Source organism: Dermacentor variabilis, chromosome 10 (assembly GCF_050947875.1).
Source record: "Dermacentor variabilis isolate Ectoservices chromosome 10, ASM5094787v1, whole genome shotgun sequence".
NCBI classification, from domain to species: Eukaryota; Metazoa; Arthropoda; class Arachnida; order Ixodida; family Ixodidae; genus Dermacentor; species Dermacentor variabilis.
The window spans coordinates 84,316,359-84,339,246 of NC_134577.1; the positions used below are offsets into that span (position 1 = coordinate 84,316,359).

The 22,888-nt window shown below is 43.0% G+C and overlaps 1 protein-coding gene across 2 annotated transcripts in view; it reads left to right on the forward strand.

The window, feature by feature from the left end:
• LOC142560752 (multiple PDZ domain protein-like) overlaps nt 1-22,888 on the forward strand; it is a 311,252-nt gene that overhangs the window by 243,980 nt on the left and 44,384 nt on the right. For both annotated transcript variants that reach the window (XM_075673072.1, XM_075673073.1), the window contains 5 exons: nt 12,173-12,378; nt 16,351-16,445; nt 17,990-18,059; nt 20,807-20,863; nt 22,376-22,549. In XM_075673072.1, coding sequence (XP_075529187.1) covers nt 12,173-12,378; nt 16,351-16,445; nt 17,990-18,059; nt 20,807-20,863; nt 22,376-22,549 — 602 coding nt within the window. The remainder of the gene's footprint in view (nt 1-12,172; nt 12,379-16,350; nt 16,446-17,989; nt 18,060-20,806; nt 20,864-22,375; nt 22,550-22,888) is intronic.

The window sequence follows — 22,888 nt, forward strand, 5'->3', positions numbered from 1 at the left end:
GCGCCTTTACTGTAGTATCATGAACTCTTGCAGCGATAGATTGCCCTGCAACACATTTTGGAGATGTTAAGTGAACCTTCCTTGTTGCTAGATAATATTTTAATAAACATCTCATCTTAGCCAGATACTATTCTCGTACTTGCAAGCAGGAAGCCTCTACAGTTGCATTTGAAAGACGGCCTGGTCTTTATTTTCCATCAGCTTGCTGAATTCTCTGCCGCTTTTAAAGTATATTTCAAAACTTTGTTAACCTCCCAAGACTCGAAGAAAGCCTAGCGACATCATACCTTTTATGTTCAGTTTTTACTGCCAAGTGGTCTGCCAAGTGCCAAAAACCGTTGTTTGGTTAAATAGCATGCAGCACAGTCAACCAGGAAGGATTGCAGTTCATAGGATCTGGAAGAAAGCTGAGTATCTCCACAGCCTTGGAATGCAACCTGTTATTTGAATTTCATACCAGATGTATTTAAAAGCTTCTTGTTTTGGAAATATTCGTGAGAAGATTCCCTTTAACAGCAGCGCTGGCCAGTTCAGCCGACAGCTCGAGGGCCAGAGAGTGTTCGTCGTCTTCGTTGGGGCGCCCACGTGCATCAGCCACAAGAAACACGCAATATGCATCTATCAATATATTGACACATGTACGTGTTTATCTTTCTCGGGTGATCACGTTTCACCGCTTAACAAATGTTATCACGCAGCGCAGGATGCGCCTGCATGTATCCGAAGTTTATGGAATGTTATCGATGCTTCTATCTGCTGTCTGTTGTCGCCGAACCTTGTGTTATGTGATTTCATTGGGTGACGCGAATGGTGTAGAACTTTGTGGAAGACACGCGGGTCCCAACGATTAGTCTGGAACATTCGACGATTGATGTATAAAAGCTGACGCGCTTGACCCGTTGATCAGATTTTCGACGATCGCCGACCGTGTTCGCCGCTATCGTTGTGCTATAAGTGTAGCCTGGTCTTGTGGGCACAGGTTCGCCAAATAAAAGTTAGTTTTGTAGTTCACAGTATTGCTACTGTGTTCTTCAACGTCACCACTGCGTGACAATATTCACATCTCTTGCAAAAAAATGTTTGGCAGGGAACTCAGCGTAATCGTCTGCAGGTACGAACATATCAAGGATGAGCCTCTTGGGACTGCATGCCACCCGTTAAGCTTACTTTGTCAACTGTTGAAGCAGCAATGAGTGCTATTTCTTGTGAAAGTGTTTCCTGTGGAACTATCTCCTGTGAAAATTAGTACTTGATATTACTGCAAAGATTCTGAAGCTATAAAGGAACTTTATAATTATGCAACACTTTTGTCATCGTGGCACATAGTGATGTTAAGTGCAGCCTGTCATCACCTCTGAACATGACATTACACAACTAAAGGCATTAGATGCTTAAGAGGACTGAAACACTTGGTTAACACAGCAAAAAAATGTTCCTGGTGTATAGACAATGCTGCCGTGAACATGTGGGCTAAATACTATTCCGCTGCACGCAGCAGCAAGTCTACAATCCCACATAATAGATTGCTTGCTCTTGCCTGCGGCGTTCGAGGTGCCTTTTCTTTTGCTGCCACCAATGATGTCACAGCCAGTGCGACAGCCCATATATGCCAGCCATTTGGTAATAGTTTATGACCATGAGTTACTTCCAAGCGAAAGCTCGCAGCACGCATGTGCACTCCTTTGATCCTTTAACAAACTGGGAAGCGGTGGTGAATAGTGCATTCAACCTGTCCTCTCAATGCTCCTTTGTCGCTTTCAAGCACATGTCAGGCATGGACCTTTAAGAGTTACTTTAAGCAAACTGCAGAAAGAATAAAAGGCATGCAAGGAGCGGTAGGCAGTGTATTGCTATCGATGGCACCTCAGCTGAGAGGAACCAATGAGTTGAGGGAGAACAAGGACATTAGTAATAGTACTCATTACATCTGAAGTCAATATTGTCTACTTTAAAAAGCTATTCAGGAATATATTCCTTGAAAGGCATTAGGCCACTCTTACATATTGCTCAGGTTTCAAGAAAAGATGTCTTAGGGTCCCTTTAACCTCATTTATTGTGGTCTAGGTGAGCGGTTAGCATCCTAGTTTGTGCTTCTGTTGTTAGCGACAAAATGTGGAGGCTGCTCCCACACAAAGCATGTGATGCTACCTATGCAGAGAAAAAGGTCTCGCAAGTATGTTTGCTCCATGCTGCGGTTGCTGAAACCGACCTGAAATGCCCCCAGTCGGCACCAATGAAAGCCTCTTGAGCGCTCTAAGCTCACGCTGGCATCGCCTCTATAACAGGAAGCGGGGAGCGCTGAGGTGTTTATTGCTGCTTTGCTGACCCCCTGTATAAAGTGTGACTGGACGGTGCCTGGCCTCCGGAGGTGTCTTTGTTTGTTGGCATTTAAAACAGCAGCTCCAGGGGTCAGAAGGGAGTCCAGGGGTGGGGTGATGCTTTTATAGCCTCTGGCCTGTTTGTTATTCCAAGGAGGCGAGCCAAACAGCCGCGGCAGCCACAGCGCAGGGCTGCCATGGATTCCTAGCCCAGAATTGGCTTGGCTGTGAATGAGCTGAGGATTTGGTTTTGCAGACGCTGGCTTTTTCTGTCTGCCAATTATACCTCCTTACTTTTAATTTTTGTTTGTTTGTTTGTCTATTTGGAGTCTTCAAAGTAAAGCAGCTTCTAAGGTGCCTTTGTTGAATATGAAATACATCTTTTTGGCACTTAGAGTTGTCACAATCTTACAAATAATGGGCACTCTTATAGCAACTTGCTGTGTGCTGCTGTCCACAGGATCTTTTGTAATTGAAGCTGAGGTTGGTTTATTTCTCGGGGAAATTCCATTGAATGCGAACTCTAAAACAATGCAATTAATGCTGTCATTGTGTCACATATTTTTATTGCCAAGTAGAGTGAGGGAAAGGTCATCACATCCTCACTCATGTTTTTGGATAAGCTTCGTTCGAAAGTCAACACTTCACTCTGTTGTTGCTTCTCTACAGCTTCATCTTTCGCGATGACGTCATATAAATGAAGCATTGATGAAATAAATGCACATTGTGTGGTTTGGAATCCGGGGATTTTCACTCCACAAGCTGATAAGGAACTGAGCATTCCAGAAGTCAGTGGAGTGCAAGCACAAAAAAAAAATGTGCCCTACAAGGCAACCTCTTCTTTTTTTTTCACACTCTGGCAGACGAAAGAGACCAAGAAGCTTAGAGGTCAGAGAAATAAGGGGAAGCTGGAGGTACAAAGTGTAAAACTCGATGGAATATCAAATACAAAACAAAAGCGGTCGTAATCCAGAGGTGCTGAAAACTAGATTGCTACACAGGTGCTACCACTCTGGGCAAGAAATTGGATCTAGGGGCATGCTAGAGAGCACGATGTGACATTTAGTTTTTTTCATTCTCCTGAAAGCCTGAAAGCTTATAAAAGACCTGTCCATCAGGCAGGATGTGGGCCACAAGTCTCTACTTTGCCCTGGGCTCAAGATGGGCCACTCCAGAGTGCTGTCACATGTTGGCAGGCCACAGTCAAAGCTCGAGTTCATATGGGCAGTGACGCACAGATTGCTGGCATGTTGCTCTGAATGTCTACTGCAAGTGATGTTGCACAAAGCACTGTGAATCCTACTGGATAGAATGCTAGTAGTGTTCCTATATGACACTAAAGAGTTAGATTGAGTTAAAGCAAAGATTTGGACGCCATGGTGAGGTCAGAAAATTGTTGGGCATAAAGCAGGTTTGTTTTATGCAATACGGGCGTGACTGACGATCAGCGGGTGAATGCTTACTCCGGCAATGTACAAAAATAGGCTGCCAGTGCCATGAATGATGATCTATACACCGCCTCACTATGATGATCTATACACTGCCTCACTAAAGTAGCACAATTCCGTCAACATCAGGATCATGTCAAGAAATCAGTAATGAGAACCAGGAAAAGGGCTTACCAGTTTCCCATTGGGCTCGTTATGCATTGTTAAACCATCAGTGATCCTTTCATCCAGATGGTGTCATGCACAGGATTAGACAGGATTATCACAAGCACTGGTCATATTCTCTTGATATTCATTTGTGATCTTCTGATCTGATTCTTAGCTTTGACTACACTGCACAGATTTGGCCAGACGAAGCATGTTTTGCTTGCTTCCCTCCCTTCCTCCCACTTGTCATTCATTCATTCATTCATTCATTCATTCATTCATTCATTCATTCATTCATTCATTCATTCATTCATTTGTCTAAAAATGGCTCTGGGGTTACATTATTCGAGCACATTTTGCACCAGTCAGTAATGAGAGAATATGTAAATGTGATAAACTGCCATGCATAAAACACAAAAGCAAAGCAGGAAACCAAAGTTGTACATTACCACAATCACAGGACAGAAACATTGAAGCTGGAGAGTGGTAAAAACAAAAATAAAAGCAAAGCTTGTGTTGGACACCACTTCATTTTGGCAGTTGTTCCATGCTATGAACTGTGCCAGCTGGGGTCTTGCAGTTTTTATGCTGCATCGTTGGTTACTTTGTATGTCCTGACGGCAGGGAGACTATTTGAGGCTCTCAGTGCAATGCTGTTTATTTTTTCCACCTTGGCATCCACTCAGCCATGACAGTGATGGGTCCCACCTGTGTTTTTGAAACAATTGGCATGGCCTGAAGTGCGACATGCTTTCGACAGCTGTCCTTCATTCATTGTCTAAGTGAGAGACCTGTTACTGTACTGGACATTTTTACACATGGATGCATGTTTGTGCCTTTCTCGTTGTGAATGAATGCATCTTTGTGAATGAATATCTGCTGAAGAAGATTGAGAGATGCTCAAGGCTTTGCTGATTGTGGACCTGTGTGGGAAAACAGGGTCAAGGTGGAATGATGATTGTGGCTTATGAAGGTGGTGTGGGAAGTCTTTTTCAGTCATTTGTTCAATGCAAGTTTTTCAGTCATTTGTTCAGATAAACAAGTTTTTCTCAAATATCTGTATTCTGCTAAAATAAAAAAAACCTTTTGCTATTCAAGAGCCACTAGCTGCTAAATAAAAGCACAGTACAATATGACAAACCCTAAGAGTTATCGGCACTGAGGAGACACAAATGGTGTTATCATAATAACTGAGATGGCTAGATTCAATATACGTGTGTTAAGTTATTATGTAATTCTCTGCTGTGAGGTCAGAAAAAGACCAGTTTTCTTTCATTTATGTAGCAGCTGTGCTGCAAAATAATACACCTCAAAAGAAATTCAAACAAGACAAGACTGTTTTTGTGTAGTCATGAAGGCTCACAGCAGCATACGGTGGTGTGCTCAATATCAAATGTCAATCGAAGGGGAGCCAGCAGTGCACACTACATCAGAGCCACAAATTTTCCATGGAAATTAATTATGAAGAGTTTTAGAATAAAGATTTCTTTGCACATGACTTACTCAAATAGACAACACCTCTTTTACATGTTTAACTTAACCTGTAGTTCTTTCAATTGTTTCTCATGTCACATTTAACTGAATCCATTTAGAAGGTTGTGTAAAATTTGAAGTGGATAGTGGGTGGGTAAGCAAAATCTTGCTGTGGACATCGATTCAACAAGAGGACATAATTTTTTTTGTTGCGTAAACAAGTCCTTTTGTTGCTGTAACAAAATTGTCTTCACGGCAAAGAAAAGATGCCTTTGTGACAGACTTGTCTTCAGGACGAAGACAGGACACTGCAAAGTTTTCCTGACAGAATTGTCTTCATGAGAGACTTTTATTCGTGACAAAGACAAATTTCTTTGTTGAAATGTCGTTTTCAGAATCAGGCTTCCTTTGTTCACCCATTGTTCACCTCATCCAGGAAGAAGATCGAAACTTATACCATCATGGAGCTACTAACGCCGTTTGCTGATTCACCGCTTTTAGAGAATGTAATTCAGCTACAAAGTAATTTTTTAACATAGGCAGCACCATCACGAAATAAGCTCTTTGCTGCAAATATGGGGTGTGCTATTATCGCCCAGTTTCCATATGGGCTAATGAGAGTAGACTGACCGCACTATTTTTGCAAGATGTCTTGTGAGTACTCAGCCTTTCTGTTCTTAAATGCAGTGATATCTTTAGATATAAATCTCAGCACACATCAGATGTGGATTTCTCTTCAGATGTGGATTTCTCTCGCTGATTGTGCCCATTGTGCAAAGGTATAAATTGAGAGGGTGCGTACAGTGTTAGAATAGTGTGTACTTTCTGGCAGAAGTAAGTTAGTGAGAAGGCTTCAGAGAGCTTTAGCTTAACATGTAAGCATCACTGTTACCATAGCATAGTGATGCGAAATACCTCGACAAATGCTTGTGGGGACACATTTTGATGCTGCGTTCATGCAACCACAAAGTGAAATTCTTATGTTGCCCAGCTCTTCTCGTTGAAGCAATAAGCTAAAGATACCTTCACAGAGACTGTGCCTGTTTCAATACACTTGCTTCCTCCAACAACAGAAGCACTCGTTGCACTACAAGTCCTCGTGCTTTAAGTTCAGCACGCTGTCACCAGGTGTCACCGCCATTTCTGCTGACTGTGCCTAGCATATACAGCCGCACAATAATGCATTAGCTTCATTTTTCATCAGGCTTAGTGCTCTATTATAGTAGCAGCTGTGGAGTCACGGTGAGGGAGCTTGGCACATAAGCAGGGAAATGCGAATTGCACACAAAGCTCTATACAAGACGTCCATTTCTTGTAATCTCGATCATTACTTGTCACTCCAGTCATCTGTATTGGCCAAGTGCCCTTGATAGAAGCCTTTTTGTAGAAGTCATGAATGTAAACAGTAACTTCGAATGACATTTGTTTAGAGCACTGTGTCTAATGACAGCACTTTGTTAGCAAAAGAATCTAGCAGGTGCCAAATCGAATTGTGGGTGTTTAATGGCCCAAAGCAATGCACAGGCTATGAGAGACACTTTAGCGAGGTGTTCTATCTTGATTAATTTTCAACGACCTGGGGCTCCTTAACGTGCGCCTAAACCCAAGTGCAGGAGCGTTTTTGTATTTCACCCCCATCAGAACATGGCTGCCGTGGCTGAGAATTGAACCCGTGACCTCCTGTTGAGCGACAGAATGGCATAGATCTTGCGATTACACTTTGTTGAAATTTCAGAGAGTAAAAAAAGGAATTGTGGCCATACGCACGTTTTTACCTTGGAGTGTGGCTGTTTTGCAAAAGGTGGCTCTGTTCCTCATATCGAAGCAGAGGCGTAGAAGATTTTCCAGTGGAGAGGGCTTCTGAAAATTTTTCCACTACACGCGAGCCACAGGAGCACGCTGTTGCTTTTTGTTCATTCTGCGTCAACTTTGTAGCCTTGTACGTCCAGCCTGTCCCATTTTCTTTGTTTCTTTTTTTCGCTCTTCCTGTCACACAAGTGGCCTCACATTGCATTCTGACATTCTCCAGTTTCATTGTCTATCTTTCTTTTTTCTTTCTTCTTTGTCTTCCTTCAGTGCTGGGTTATTCACTCTCACCTCTGCCATTTGTGTTGTGTTATAGGCCCTTTCTGTGGCCTCGCTGCAGGTGGATTTACCTCTCTTTTTCAATTCATCTGTCATTTTTTGCTCTTCCATCTGTTTTTTTCTCTCTCTCCCCTTCTCCACTCTTTCTGCACGTCTCGTGGCTGCAACACCTGCCACCGACAAAGCACGCGTGCCGCGTGCAAAGCCTGGCAGTGGGGGGAGGTGACAGACAGTGTCGTCTTTTGTTTTGCACCCACTCCGAGTGCGATGAAGGCAATCTACACGATCTGGTTTAGGCTTAACAATCATGGTTCCTTGAAGTCCCTTGGCGGAGTAACGGAAAGGAAAGGTTGGAAGTGTTATTTTATTTTTTTTTCTGTTTCGTTTAGTGCTTTGCTGCATCTGGTCATGTTTTGGGAAGGGAGTTGGGTATGCAGTTGCATTCCATGCACTGCATGCACCAGCTGAACACTTTAGCAAGCGCTGCATGTTTTGCAACTGAGCCACTTGTTGTAGGGCAGTGTGCAAGTGCTTCTGTCTCCCTGTCATGTTGGTGTCTGTGTCACGAGATGCATTCCTCTGGATATTTGGAATAACAGCCGAAGGAGAGAATAGTTAAGATATTGGAATGTGGTACATATATATATATATATACAGCCTTGCTTTCAAATTGGAGATGTGCACTATTGTTATTGCTTGGCTTCATCGTTCATGCTATTAAGAATGTCATTTGAAGCCATCAGGCTGGACTGACACTTGTAAGATTAGCTCACATGCAATTTTTTTCTTCCACCCATAAAACGCCACTGCAGTTCCTAAGCTCTATCTAAAATTCTAGCTCCTGTATGAATTTCTGTATTTATTTTCGGATCTTTGACTATTTCTTTGCAAATGTGGTGTTGAAGAAATCGCATTTTGCCAACACATGAAAGCTGATGATGTTAAAATATGGGTCAATAATGACTTACTGTGTGCTTCTTATTGTTGCTGATTGCTTCCTTTTCTTTGTTTTTGTCCCGCTAACCTTTTGAAGACCTATGAAAGCAATATTGTGCGCAAAGCGTTTGTCCATGCAAGGTATCTATGGTTTCTCTTATGCAAAGGCCTGTCTTTCATTTGTTTTGTTTCACCAAATGACTGCTGTGACTAGATTTAACACAGTATAACTTCATTCTGCTTTCGTGATCACATTCTACAGGCAAACATACAAATTCTTTTTTTTCTTGCTTACCTTTGCTTGTTAGAATTACCAATGCAACTTTCTAGTGCACATATGCTGTCCCTCTCTTTGATATTGCCATGTTGAGTTCCCAGCAGCCTTGCCTGAACAAAAGTGCAAATTCAAAGGAAAGGGGGGTTGCACTCGGCTTATTTCAGGCCAACTCGATGTTGGCATACATTTCCTCAGTGGGAGGTGTCTTCGTTTCTTTATTAGCCAGTTTGCTTTGTTTTCATTGCGGCGCAGGCCTTTCTTACTGAAAGTTAATAGTTTTTTTGTAAGCTAAGTGCAGCCCTTCCTCGACAGTAGGTGGTGTGCACTTGTCAGGCTCAAGTGCCAGGCCTGAGCCTGCCGCCCTTACGCTTGGTAGTGCAGCCAAGTCTCAGCCACGCAGGCAGCTTCACTGCCCCTCGTTGTCTTGCTGCATGGCGCAGCTGTCTCTGGGGAAACCCTCACAGTTATGTTGAGTGAAACAAACTACATTGTAAAACGAATTGTGTGCAGAACACAAGGATTGTCAGTGTAAGTGAATAGCTGAACGCTTTTATAGCGCTATTCGCTTTGATAAAGGGACAGTGCACTTACGGCATGTGTTTGTTGTAGTGAGGACATTTAAGTAACATTTGTTATTTCATTGCATAATTCCATGGAGAACCGGACTGTTTGACAGCAAGCACATTTGTAGTGTTAGTGTAAGTGGACAGCACTTGAATCTCCAAGAGCTGTAGTAGTTGCTGTTCGGCTACGAAATGAGGCCAGCAGCTCAGCTGTGTGAAAAGCTCAGGCTCTTTGCATTGGCACATTTGCAGTGACGGTGAATGTGGAATGTGGAACCACCAACATATCCGACAACCGACCACAGACCACGAAATGGGGCGAAGGCACCAAAGAAGGGTTGTCGCATTATTAATTATAGACAGCTTGAGTTACTTGAGCCTACTGCTGAATGAATTCCTCACCTGCAGTCTTCAATTATCCCTGTACTACATTAGTTGCCGGTACATTTTCTAAATTTTATCTTGCCATCGGACTGGTTATAGTTACTGAGGGTACATTGTTTATGACTAAATTATTGCTAAATTGCTTTATTTCTCCAGCGTCGTCATTAGCACATCCAGTGTGGTATTGCTTTTGAAGTCGGTTGTACAACATGTGATGACACACCTGTGGGCCACGCATTTTTGTACTTTTCGTGACCTCCAGGCAGGTGGCTAGCATACTTGCAACCTTAAGCAATGAGAACTTTTCACCTCCCCTGTGGACTTTTTGCAGATATATTGCTTCCGCAATACTGGAATGACCTGTATTTTCACAGCCACACATGATAATTAACGGGCTAGAGTCACTCGTCTCGCATCAAATATATTAAACAATAGTGCATTTCAGTAAGACACATACGTCCTCATCATCAAACAGGAAAGCAAATTTTTTCTCACTCCATGGTAAACTTTTGCCTTGTGTGCTGGTTTGACGTAGAATAAACGAGAGAACCCATTATGTTAAAGAAGAGTGTTGGCATGGCCTGTGAAAATGTGCAATCGGCAACGCTGATAGAATGCGACGCAGACACGCAGATTTCCCTATCACAGATAGCTGTAGATGTCAGTGGCCACTGACCTCCTTATCAGTATCTGTTGCGAATACAATAGAAGCTGTCACATCCAGCAGGGGTTTCACTCGCTAACAGGAAACCTTGTGCGCATGTGATTTTCCAGGCAGCTGTTGCTGCGGCTTGGAGGAGAGAATGAGTTTTGCTTGAAAATGCATGAAAATGATGTCAAGTGACCACTGGGGTGAGCTGTGGACCTCCCTGCCTCTCTTTAATGTTCATGTTCACTTTGCAATTATATATATATATATATATACATATATAGCCCCAATGTCACCTTTGAAAAACACGAGCGCTATTGCTGTTGCTGCAAACATCATGAGAGTGGGTAGAACCTTCGAGGTCTAATGAAAGTAATAAAACTGTACCTGGAGCAGCAGTACACTGGAGCGTGTTCACAAGTCCACCTTGTTTTCTTCGATCTGGTTAATGTTGTAGTTACAGTTATGTCTGGAAGTTTGGTGGTCATTGTTGGACGCTGTCTCCTGGCACTGAGCATAACTGATGTGTCATGGCTCATTGGATGATGTCGATACTGCATAATGATGACTTATGTCCTCAGCTTCAGCTTTAGTAAAAGAAATAAGCAAACCAGATTAAGATATCATGGGAATAAGAGAGTTGTGGAAACACAGAAATGCTCTTTTGTCCAAGAAACTCCTTGACTGAGACCGAGCATTGTGACAAAGGGTATTATTGTGGTGGAGCTTTTGTGAGTTGACTTTGTTTAGTCAGACATGTGGAAATCTTTCTATTTTTCAGTGTCTGTGAAGCATCTCATGTTAAAGTGCTGGCTAACTGTTTGACCTGGAAAAACAAACTCCTGGTAAACGATGCCACTTATGTCAGAATGCAAAAAGAAAAAAGAAAATAATAAAAATCAAGTTGAAGGCCCAGCTACTTGCTAGCATGTAACCTTGTGAGCCTTAACTTCTGAGGGAGACTCGAAAGCTGGGTTTGTTGAGTTCCGTTCGTCATAATAGTAAAAGCACAATTGAATTGTATGACACAAAGGCGAAGGCATGACTGGCAACTCAAGCACTCACTCACTACTGATTTTTATTCTGGGAAGCATTCATGAATGTTTACCTAAGCCATCACAGAAACAAAGAGAGCTATCACATTAGAAGTGGGACAAGACAGCATGCACGATTACATTTGCATTATAGTGTTCCCACTGAGTAGTTGTGTCTGTGCGCTGGTCTGAGTGGAATGTACAGCAAGTGTGAAACTATCTAATACTTTCATTGGGCGCTCCTTGGAGCCATATCAAGCGTCACTGAAGTAAAACAATGCAATGTCGTTGATGGCACTCCTCACTAAGCCAGCATTGTGAGATTCCTGGTAGCTGCCAGGGTGCTGTTTCTGCTGTGCAGCAGCAGTTGCTTCACATGCTGCTTAGCACCATGTTGGTGCACCCATTGTTAGAACACTATCCTAGGAGCTTGAGCACAACGCTAAACTTTGCCATTGCAGGCAATGCTTTGCTGTAGGGTGAAGCTGCCGTTTCCTTTTTGTGCCAGGGGCACTGCTTAGTTGCAACATATAAAGCTCGGCCAATAGCCATTGCGCTTATTCATTCATCACGATATATATGGGATGTTGTGGAGATTTCAAGAAGTTGAAGGCTAGGATAAGGTTTTGTTTTGAGCGAAATCATGGCTTCCCTGAATTGTAGCCTCCCTGTTGCATGCATTGGAAATATATGTCACTGAGTTTCTTGTGAAAGCACAGTCAGGTGACTCGGCAGATCTGTTTGTCATGTTCAAAAGGTGTTTGCAGTGCTGCTTTGTACTTGCCTCTTGTTTTTGAACGCCGTCATTTACCTTTCCCTCTTCCCCCCCCTCGCTTTTTTCTTTTTCTGTCCATGCAGAGAAGATCGAGCGCAAGTATCAGGAGCTCAAGCTGGCTGGTGGCGAGCTGCTCCTGGTGGAGCTGCAGAAGGGCCCCAGCGGCCTTGGCCTCTCACTAGCCGGCAACAAGAACCGCAGCCGCATGAGCGTCTTTGTCTGCGGCCTCCATCCCAACGGCCAGGCTGCCCGCGACGGCCGCATACGGGTGGCTGACGAGCTCCTCGAGGTGTGTTTCACAACCAGATGGTAATAAACGAGAAGAAAGGGGGTCAACCGAGGGGCCCGATCTTTATTAGCCATATCATAAGAAGCCAACAAACACTGACACCAAGGACAACATAGGGGATATTACTTGTGCTTAATAAATGAAATAAAGAAACGATAAATTAATGGAAATTAAAGTGGATGAAAAAACAACTTGCCGCAGGTGGGAACCGGACCCACAATCTTCGCTTTTCGGGCACATAAATACCCAAGAAAGTGGATGGGAAAACGGCGCCGCGGTAGCTCAATTGGTAGAGCATCGCATGCGAAATGCGAAGGTTGTGGGTTCGGTTCCTACCTGCGGCAAGTCGTTTTTTCATCCACTTTAATTTCCATTAATTTATTGTTTCTTTATTTCATTTATTAAGCACAAGTAATATCCCATATGTTGTCCTTGGTGTCAGTGTTTGTTGGCTTCTTATGATATGCCTAATAAAAATCGGGCCCCTTGGTTAACCCCCTTTCTTCTCATTTATTACATAACGAGGGTCTCGAATCCGGCAACATTGATGCCATCAGGTAGCATATGTGGGTTTATTGACCAGTTGCCTTCACCCGAAAAAGATCACGTTCTCATGACGCCTGCTGCAAAAAGGACGTTCCACGTCTGCCGCCAAAGTCTGTGAGTGGTGGCGCTGGCTAACACTCCCAGGGTTCTAGTAGGACACATAAATACCCAAGAAAGTGGATGGGAAAACGGCGCCGCGGTAGCTCAATTGGTAGAGCATCGCACGCGAAATGTGAAGGTTGTGGGTTCGGTTCCCACCTGCGGCAAGTTGTTTTTTCATCCACTTTAATTTCCATTAATTTATCATTTCTTTATTTCATTTATTAAGCACAAGTAATATCCCCTATGTTGTCCTTGGTGTCAGTGTTTGTTGGCTTCTTATGATACAACCAGATGGTGTCACTTGTGTATAGCGCATTAGGACATGACGTACTGCAGTTTGATACATGGTACACAAGATGAAGGTAACACACAGATGAAGCGCTATTCGTCTGCGTGTTGATCGCGCTAGAGTGCATCGTGTCCAGTCAATACCAACTAACCCAATTTTCTGTCTTAGGGCACATTCACACCGGCGACTTGAGGAGGTCGCGCGACCATTTGCGACTCGCAATCAAAAAGCGACCGAAGGCAACTGATGTTCACACCGGCAAGCCCGGCTGAGCGCGACCCGCAAGTCGCGATCCCGGAGATTATCGTTCTCAGCGAGAACTCTTGGAATCTACGCGGAATTTGAACGCGACGCCAAAGGAGGCCGGATGTAGACACACGAAAGATCACTTCCAGTGCACCGCTGATTGGTTTATCAGTTTTGCGACCACGGTCGCGCGACTGAAAAATCGCGCAGAGAGCGACTGGCCCAAAATGGTCGCTTTTCAAGAAAGGCGACCGTTTGCGACCATTTGCGACTGGTCGCTTTGCGACCAACTTGGTCGCGCGACCACTGTCAGTCGCCGGTGTGAATGTGCCCTTACAGAGTGTAACCACTGCTCAAAGCCCCTGCTAGCAGCCAAATTATTGAATTGAATTGAATGTTTATTTTTGATCTTGAATACAATTTCAAGAAAGGCAGCCTATCAGAAGGTAGCTGCCACAAAGCTAGGGGCAACTACCCTCTTTTCTTATTTTTTCTGACCCAGAGTGCTTTTATTCATATTTCTGTATTGGCAACAGTAGTGCCATCTTGAAATTTCCAGGGTTTGATGGGTGGCTGCTTAAATGTTAAATGTTATGTCTTCTTATAGCCATTCTTTTCCAACAACATTGAAGTCAACGTGGGTGCTACAGCAGGGACAAGGGGGAAGAAATAATAAAAATAAATTAATGTAACTGTTACCAGTATGGAAGACTAACGAGATAACAACACAAAAAACAGCTCTTGGTTAAACTTAGCAAATTCTAGGTCTAATGCTATTTGACCTTAGTTGTCCTTGTGCCAGTAAACCACTAAATTCATCATTATCAGGTGTAAAAAATGATAATTAAATAATGAGAAGCACGAACTTGTGTGGAAAACTAGTCTAGGAAGCAGTGACAGAAGTTCGTCAAATTTTCAGTGTTGCCACCAGGTGTCACTAGCATGCAACAAGTTCTAAAGCCTATAAAAAGTATGATGTAGTGACATTTTTTTCAATGCTGCCATCTCCTCTTCACTCACCTTTTTGATTAAATGTGTGCTCTGAGGAGACAATGCACTTCTTTTGCAGGTTTTCTTTTTTTTTTTGTCAGTGCCAGTCATTATACTCTAGAACTCTGTTGCCAAAGTTAAAAAAAAAACATGAATAGCTATAAGCAGCCAACCATTGCTGCAGGGCTGGTGCGAGGATTTTTCTGGGGGAGGCACAGCATGATTCTCCATTTGTTAAGGAGGTGCAGGGAAAGCACTCAATCACTAGGCATTCTGTAGAGGTAGGAGGGGGTCGATGGGGCACTCAGGAAGAAATTTCGAGGGGGAAGTGGGTTTGGCCATCTCTCTTCACCCCCCTTGCAGAACCACCCCTGCATTGCTGCTGGGGCAGGTTAAGTATTTATACTGTGCTGTGGACTGCTGGATAATTTTCTCGTAAGTATGCCCAGCTTGTACCTTGCAACCACAGCTCCCACACTGTCAGCCTGATGTGCTTCTGTAATCAAAGTTGATTTTAGATGGTCCACCACTGTAAACCAGCGCTACAAAGAACAAAGAGCATGAAGAAGCATAAACATGCATCACAATGGCTTGCGTCTGCCACTTGTTTGTGTTTATTTCTTTCCATCCTGATGTTGCTGATAGTTTATTGTTCAATGATCAACATGAACCAACTTACCTAACCTTTGCTGTTGTGTCAGTTCGAGCTGCACTCTGTAGTGAATTAATAGTCTGCAGTTCTCACGTATTTTGAATGCAAACTGCTGTCTAAGCTCTTTCAATTTTTGTGGTTTTTGGGCTTTTTCTTGAGTGCTGGTGGGCCAGCTGTGTATGCTGTGGATGTTTCAATTTTTCCTTTTTCTTGAGTGCTGGGCCAGCTGTGTATGCTGTCGATTTTTCTATGGAATATGTTACTACCATACACATAAAAGCGCTTTATGACATGTCAGAAAAAGAATAGGTCTATTCAATTCGCCTGCACTACAGTGAAGCAGTTCACAGCGGGGCACCGGAAGTTCAGAAATCGTTTGGCTCAATTTCAGTGATGCAGGCCCAATGAGAAACTCGAAATGAATGCCGTGGTGTAAACGTAGTGCAGGCGTTAGGTTTTGTCCAGCAGAAGTGCGCTGTTTGCGACAGTTTGAGAGGTCCCAAACCACAGGTACGGTCAACATTTGAGCCATAAGCACGACCCGCATTGCGTGGACACAGCAGGCACGCATGAGCGGGGTTTCAATGGTGCTCATCCCCATGTCATCTGCAGCACGGCTGTTTTGCACATGCACGTCTGCATCAAGTCGGCAATGTCAGTAGGGAGGGTGCGGAAAAACTGTAGACAAACCTTGAACCTTTCCTGAACCTTTTGAAATTAATGGCGCAGTTCAGAGGCCATCATTGCTGCATTGTTTAAATGAGTGACAGGGTGCTGCATCTCGTGAACTGGTTTGGGTGATGCAGGCGAATCGAACAGACCTATTCTGCCCTCTTCACTTTAGCAACAGTGATTCATTTTATTGAGATATAATGTGCTTGCAGTATGGTCAGGTTTGAGCTGGCTCTTCACGTCATGTCAGAATGCTGAGTATAGGTTTGTAGCTCAGTGTATTGAAAAAAGCAGCACTGAAACATGGGGCAAAGGAGAGAAGCAGACGACGCAGACACTGCCTGTGTGAAGCACTATCCATGTCGTCTGTTTCTGTCTCATGTCCCACATTTTAGGACTGCTTTCCTTGAATTACTGAGCTGTACCTTAGCACTGCTAGACCTTTGCCTTCTCTCTCTTTTGTGCTCTGCCAAAGGTGAATGGTGTCGTGATGTACGGCCGGTGTCACCTCAATGCCTCAGCCATCATCAAGAGTCTTCCGGGTCCCACGTACAAGTTTGTCCTTCACAGGTAAACCAGACCCTAGATGTCTCACTTAGCACATTGTCCAGTTGTGTACATAGTGCAAGAAACATTTGGTTGCTGAATTTAGTGTCTCATCAAAGTGTTTTGTTCGTCACAACACTGAAACAAGGCTGGGAACGCTAATGAGATTACTGCAGTATCATCTTTTCATTGATACTTTTGTCTGTTGATTGTCCCCTCCCTTGTACTTTTATAAAGATCCCTTACCTTTCTAATTGCTAAGTCACTCATCTTCATAATAGCAATGAATAATCACATCCAGCTTTCTAGCATATCCAAACAGGCTTTGCCAATAATTAAAAGAAGTGGTACCTAAAGAATATACCTTTTCTTTTTCTGACATTGTGACTGAAAAGAAGCATTTCTCAAGCAAACCTATGTTGGGAAAAGCTTTATTGGCAGATGCTCTTTGGCTTTCTTTCATTTTTTAAGTTAACCATAAACATGCAGAGGCTAAGGTTACTACTAGCACTTTTGCAAAAATCACTTGCATTTTCTTACTCCGACACCACACGTAGGACATCAGCAGTGTACAGCGTCACCATGTGCATGCAAACATTACTTTGTTTGTGTTTTCATTTGCTTGTTTTTCACTTGTGAAAACACCAGAATAAACAGAGTGTTCTTGCTCCTCAACAATGGCGAGGAGGAGCATCAAGGTTTTTCACACCTGGTGTTATGCCCGTTAAAACCAGGCACTGTATTCTCAGTGATCACCTTTCGAGGTGCTTTTGCTTTTGCGAGATTTTGTGTGACTAGCACCAGACGTGTCAGCACCTACGGGTAACAGTGCTCCTTGCGCGATGCCAAGCATTGTCTTGGAAAGTGCCAGGAAGGCTGTCACCCATGGACACTGATGCATCTGGCATTTTAGTAACGTGAAATCTCATGAAAGTTACAGTGTTCCTGAACTTATTTAGCTCAGAATACCACTCTTGTGCAGACAACCTATGTGGCCTTTTGAATAAGTTGTCTGGCACCCACAGTTGAGCTGCAATGGGCCACTCTTGTGAAAGGACGAGCACAACAGAAAGGAGCCAAGCTCACCATGCATAATTACCTGTGTGTGGGATTCCTTTCTGCCTGGCCATTTACATTATTCCGGCAAAAGCATGTTCAAATAGGCTTGGCAGTATGAGATTTGCCTGTTACGACATTGTAAACACGTGTGACTTGCAGCCTTACCTACTTTCAAGGTGGAGGTAAACACAGACTGGTCACATTTGCAGCTTGCAGCTAGCAAGAAAGACCCAGAAAGAGCTGTCCACATGCTTTATTTAATGTCACCTCAGCATAGGCTGCCACTGCGGTCTTGACCTGGTGATTATGAGTTCACGTAAATGCTGTCAGGTCAGGCTGCCTGAGCACAAAACCAAACTCGCACAGCTCATGTTGGGTCTGTATAAATGTCGGCTGTGTCAGCCATCTCCTTTTGTGTCATATTAAAATTGGCATGTGCAAAAAGAATGATTGCATGCTTTGCGTGACCTCGGGTGACAATGACTCCCTGTTTCTCATGCTGTTCACAGGAGAGAAGACGCGGTGGAGGACATGGCCGTGAAGCCCCTCACTCAATACCCAATGCAACTGGATGAGCAGGTGAGGAATGGAGAACCTGCCTCATGATCAGTGACACCGTAAAAGACTGCACAGTCGCATGGAAAACTTCACGGAGATTTGTGCAGCCTTTAGTAGGCATTCACCAATGGCAATGTCAGTTCTTCAGCAGACCGCCCTCTCAACTTTTTTCATGTGGGCGACTGGGGGACAGAGATACACTCTGTGGTGAGCCATGACACAACTGTCTATTGCGCCATGCAGGGTCCTCATGTTTGGCATGGCAGGAGTGTGCATGCACAGGTGGTATTCATGCCCAAATTCTCTGGCTGGTTGTTCGCGGTGGTCAAGGCCGTGGGTGGTCTTGTTCCATGCACGAGTCTGCAGTAAAGTGCTGGACACATCTCACCTCGCATCCCCATACAAGTCAAACCTTGTTACGAAGTCGCATCCGACATGAAGATAGCTTAGTTATATCCGATGCTTGTTATAAGCATATATTCGTTACTTGCTGATATAGGGAATAAACATAGTATATTTACTTTGCTATATCTGCGTTCGTGATATAAATGTTTAACTGCACTACGAAAACCACAACCTTGAGCATGATGTCCACTCAAGCATGCTTGTGCTTGGACATTGTGTCGGGCAAGCCCCTCTTCTCCAATTGTTTTCTGGCTTGCCACTACCACCCTTCAGCGGCTGAGGGCTCTGGCTTAGTAACTCATTCTGATTAGACCTTTTGTTCAAGCAATTTCAGTTGCCTCATCAATACTACATAATTACTGTCAGCATCAGGGACTGCCCAAGCGCTGTATAATGTGTCCGCCATCTAGCTTTTCCTGTTTTCTTGTAGCAACTATTTACAAATTTTGCAAATACTCCAGTGCTACTCAAGCAGTGTGCCGTGCACTCTCTTAATCTTTAGCAAATAGTCAAATCACTTTTGCCTCTTCCACTTGTATCTGCACTAGAATTCCCAAAACTGCTGCTCTTTTTTATCCAGATATATTGCTTTGTTTTCTCATTACAAGCGTTTGCACATTGAGCATCACGACGCAGGACTGGCATGCTGGAGGCCACCGACAGTCGCACAGAAAACCCTAAAAGCCAGAAATCCATTCATGATTGGATGGCGCTTATATGCAAGGCACTTATAAATGCTCTTTCATGTACGTCGGTAGTGTGAAACTTTGGGCCATGGTGTCTGTAGAGGTAGTTTGAAGCCTGTTTCCAAATAATTTGTTGCCTTGCCGTTCTTGTGAAAGAGGCCTACATGACTCAGCATTCCTTCGATATTGCCACTTTTGCATTGTTTAATTTTTACTTGGGGTGTGCGAGTATTCGTCATTTTAAATATGAATTGAATAGTCCTTGCTCTTTCGATTTGTATTCCATTCAAGAACTCACTGATATGTTACGACAAATGTGTCTTAAAATAAAGCACTATAACTTGGAAGCACCAAAAACGAACACATTTCTTTCGGTAAGGCAAGATTCAGTGGCATAAGCCTCACCCTTGTGGAGCAAGTATAAACTGTTGGCTGTATTCAAAATTGTTGAATATTCACTATTGCTCAAATAACAACACGTACTGGAGTTTCGGAAGAGAAAGGCCAATGCAAGGGTCTTCCGAATGATTCTATGGCAGGACAGCTGTGGTTGTTGCACCAGTTTTTGAGCAAAAGTGCGGAGCAGGTAATTTATGGCCCATAATTTCCAGGCATTCCACAAGAATATCTCAATTAGGCAGCCTATATACGAATCTGTTGTCTTGATTTAGGCAAAGTCATTTATTATTTGTCCAGTCTCATACGTGTTTGCATTCCATTAAAGAGATTAGTAGTTCTGTAGTATCACACAATTTTTTCTGTCATGGTATGGAAAGGCAGGCATGCAAGTATGTACAAAAGTAGAACGAGGACAATGCAGATGAATCCCTACTAATTTGCACAACTTTCAGCCATTCGAAACATTTCTCTTCTTCAGTGAACACTGCACTCTATGTGCATCTGGTGACGTGCTGTTTCTTTGTTTGACTACTGTCATTGCCATGGTGCACCAGATAGGTGAAAGCAGCTGTCAATCATGTACAAGCTACTCAGTTGAATGTATGTCCAATTGTGAACCGCATGTAGGCCTGACTGTATCAAATAGTAACGTAAAAAAACCTTTTCTCTTCTTTCCCCCCAAATAAACTTCACGCAAATTCGATATTCGAAGGTTGTTTTTTTAGAATATTCGTACTCAATTCAGTTCGAAAACTTAGCTATTTAAACACCCCTACTTTTTAAAATATTGCTTTCATAGAGTTATTACTGCTATTGTGTTATTGCTCATTTGCAAGATGCATATTGTATCAGAAATAAAGAAAATGTGTTGCCACTTTGATAATCAGCCTGAATTTGGTCAGCCTGATTATACTGTACGGGCACTGTGAGTACTTTAGTAGTATCTTTTCAAATGAACACAAGCACCAGTGACTGCTCTGGAGCTTGCAGTGCTTTTATAAATACTATTGGACAGGCTCTAGCAGTGTCATTCATTCCAGCAATAGCTGACAGTGTTGTCGGTATTGCTACTATTTCTGCCTGGTTATACCTCATTTTGTAGGCAGAAGTTGACTTAAGATTTGTGACTTAACATCAATGACAGAAACTGTTAAGTTTCTGTCATTGAATTTCATTACTTGCTTTTTGACTGCACCTTTTGCAAGCACAGGCCAATACATAACCTGTGTATCAGTCTAAGATGCAATGCTTGTTTATTTTGCATGTTTTTTTCTGCAGGGGCACGAAATAAAATATGCAAACTACCGAGGGGTCAGGACCGTAACTGTGAAAAAGGTCAGTGCTCTCTGTATGTGATCTACTACAAGTGTCATGCCAACTTGAATACTTAGACTTTTAGAAAAGTACAGTTGAGCCTCGTTATAATGGCATCACATCTAACAAAAAGGTACTTTCGTTGTATCAAACATTTGTTATAAGCACATATTCATCACATTAAACGAACGAAATAGTGATAATGCTAACCAAAAGGGCAGGTTAAAAACTTTTAAGAAGTTTTTGTAAAACGTTTTACTAACTTCTGAAAAGTTTTTGACTTATCCTTTTTGGCCGGCGTTCTCACTATTTGATTTGTTCAACATGCCAGTCTCGCCCAGGTAAGATGTCAAATCATTGATTTCACGTATTTGTCACATGCTGATAATGTCATGAAACATTTTAGGTTTACCTTACTATATCTGATAATTTGTTGATTATGTCGAGGTTCAAGCGTATTTGGTATTAAATTCAGTATTTGTGGAAAGTGATTTAAAATATACTTGTGTTCAATTTTATTAGAAAATTTCACTGTTTGAACAAAGCTAACTTAAAACACTGAAAAGATAACATGCTACATATTTTCCACATGCACGTTCTTATTTTCGGTAGTGAACTACTGAGAACACTGCTGTTGATTATGTGCTGAGAACGAGTGCAATGCCTAAAGCATAGTGTCGTGCTTAATGTACAGCTGTGATCAAATATTTCAACAACCATGCCCGCTACGAAAAAGAACTTTCTTATTTTGCAACCTGTATAAGGACGCAGCTTGAAATCAAGTGACACAATGCATGCGTGCATGTCCAACCAGTGCAAATTGAAATACATTTTGGTGCTACCACGGTTTCTGAACTTTTGCTCATGATGATACCTGGCAGGGTAGTAGAGCAGCTTGTTACTCCTGGCAGACCGCAGGACCGCACCCTTGACTGCGCCGATGTCATCTCAAGTTTCAACAGAGGATGCTATGACAAAGGCTGGCGGTAGCTGTAGTTTTCAGAAAACTGAGCGGGAAAACTGGTTGGCACATTTTGTTTACGAAAGGATGGATTCGATGGCTTTTTCTTTTACTGCACAGTTACACCTTGTAGTATAATGGACGCATCTGTGAATGTCTCTTAATAACTGGAACATCACCACCAAAAGTAATTGCAAAAATCCTCAACATATCGTTGGGGTTCAGGTGATCTCAACTTAAGAACATCTGAAGTGTTGCCTGTCGGTTTCTGCTGTTCTGAGTTTGCTGCTACTTGTGTGCTGCATCATCTAAAAGTAATTCGTATTTTTAAGAAAGTGCGTCATGTATCCCACAGAAGCCCTGCACCCAGGGCAACAAAATAATTCATGCCAGCCTCCCTTCCTCCTTACATCTGCAGGATTTTTACTAACTTTAATGCTCGCAGGTTGACAGGTATGCCAATGTAACATTGACCAATCTCTTGCCATGAGCTATGCTTTGTACTAGATGCTGTACCTGAGTCTTTGCTAACAGCTGATCTGTTCCTGGTTTCTTGGCATTATTATGTTCAGGGGACGCATGGTCTCGGCATCATGATCCTGGAAGGCCGCCATGCAGAAGCCGGGCTCGGCATCTTTGTCTCGGACATTCAGGAAGGGAGCCCTGCCCACCAGGCCGGCCTCGGCGTGGGTGACATGATCCTCGACGTCAATGGCACCGACATCACTGGCGCCGACTATGACACGGTGAGCCTAGGACTGCCACAGCGTTGTCAGTAGGACTGCGCAAATAGTAATTTTTTGAGACCAAATTGCATATGAATGTAATAGTACCTGAAATGAATCGAATTGAATATTGATGACCTCTTCATGAATTAAAAGAGTCCACTTTCACCATTAATATAAAACAATGTTCATATTCACACACATTCATATTGTTCTTATTCACAATGTGAACAAGTTTCTGTTACAGTATTGCAGGTTGTAAAGCACTGTTTATTAGACATCTAAAAGGAGTATGCGGAACAAATAAACTGTTTCTTCATATACCGGGGACTTTGTGGAAAATGCCGATGATAGCTGTTT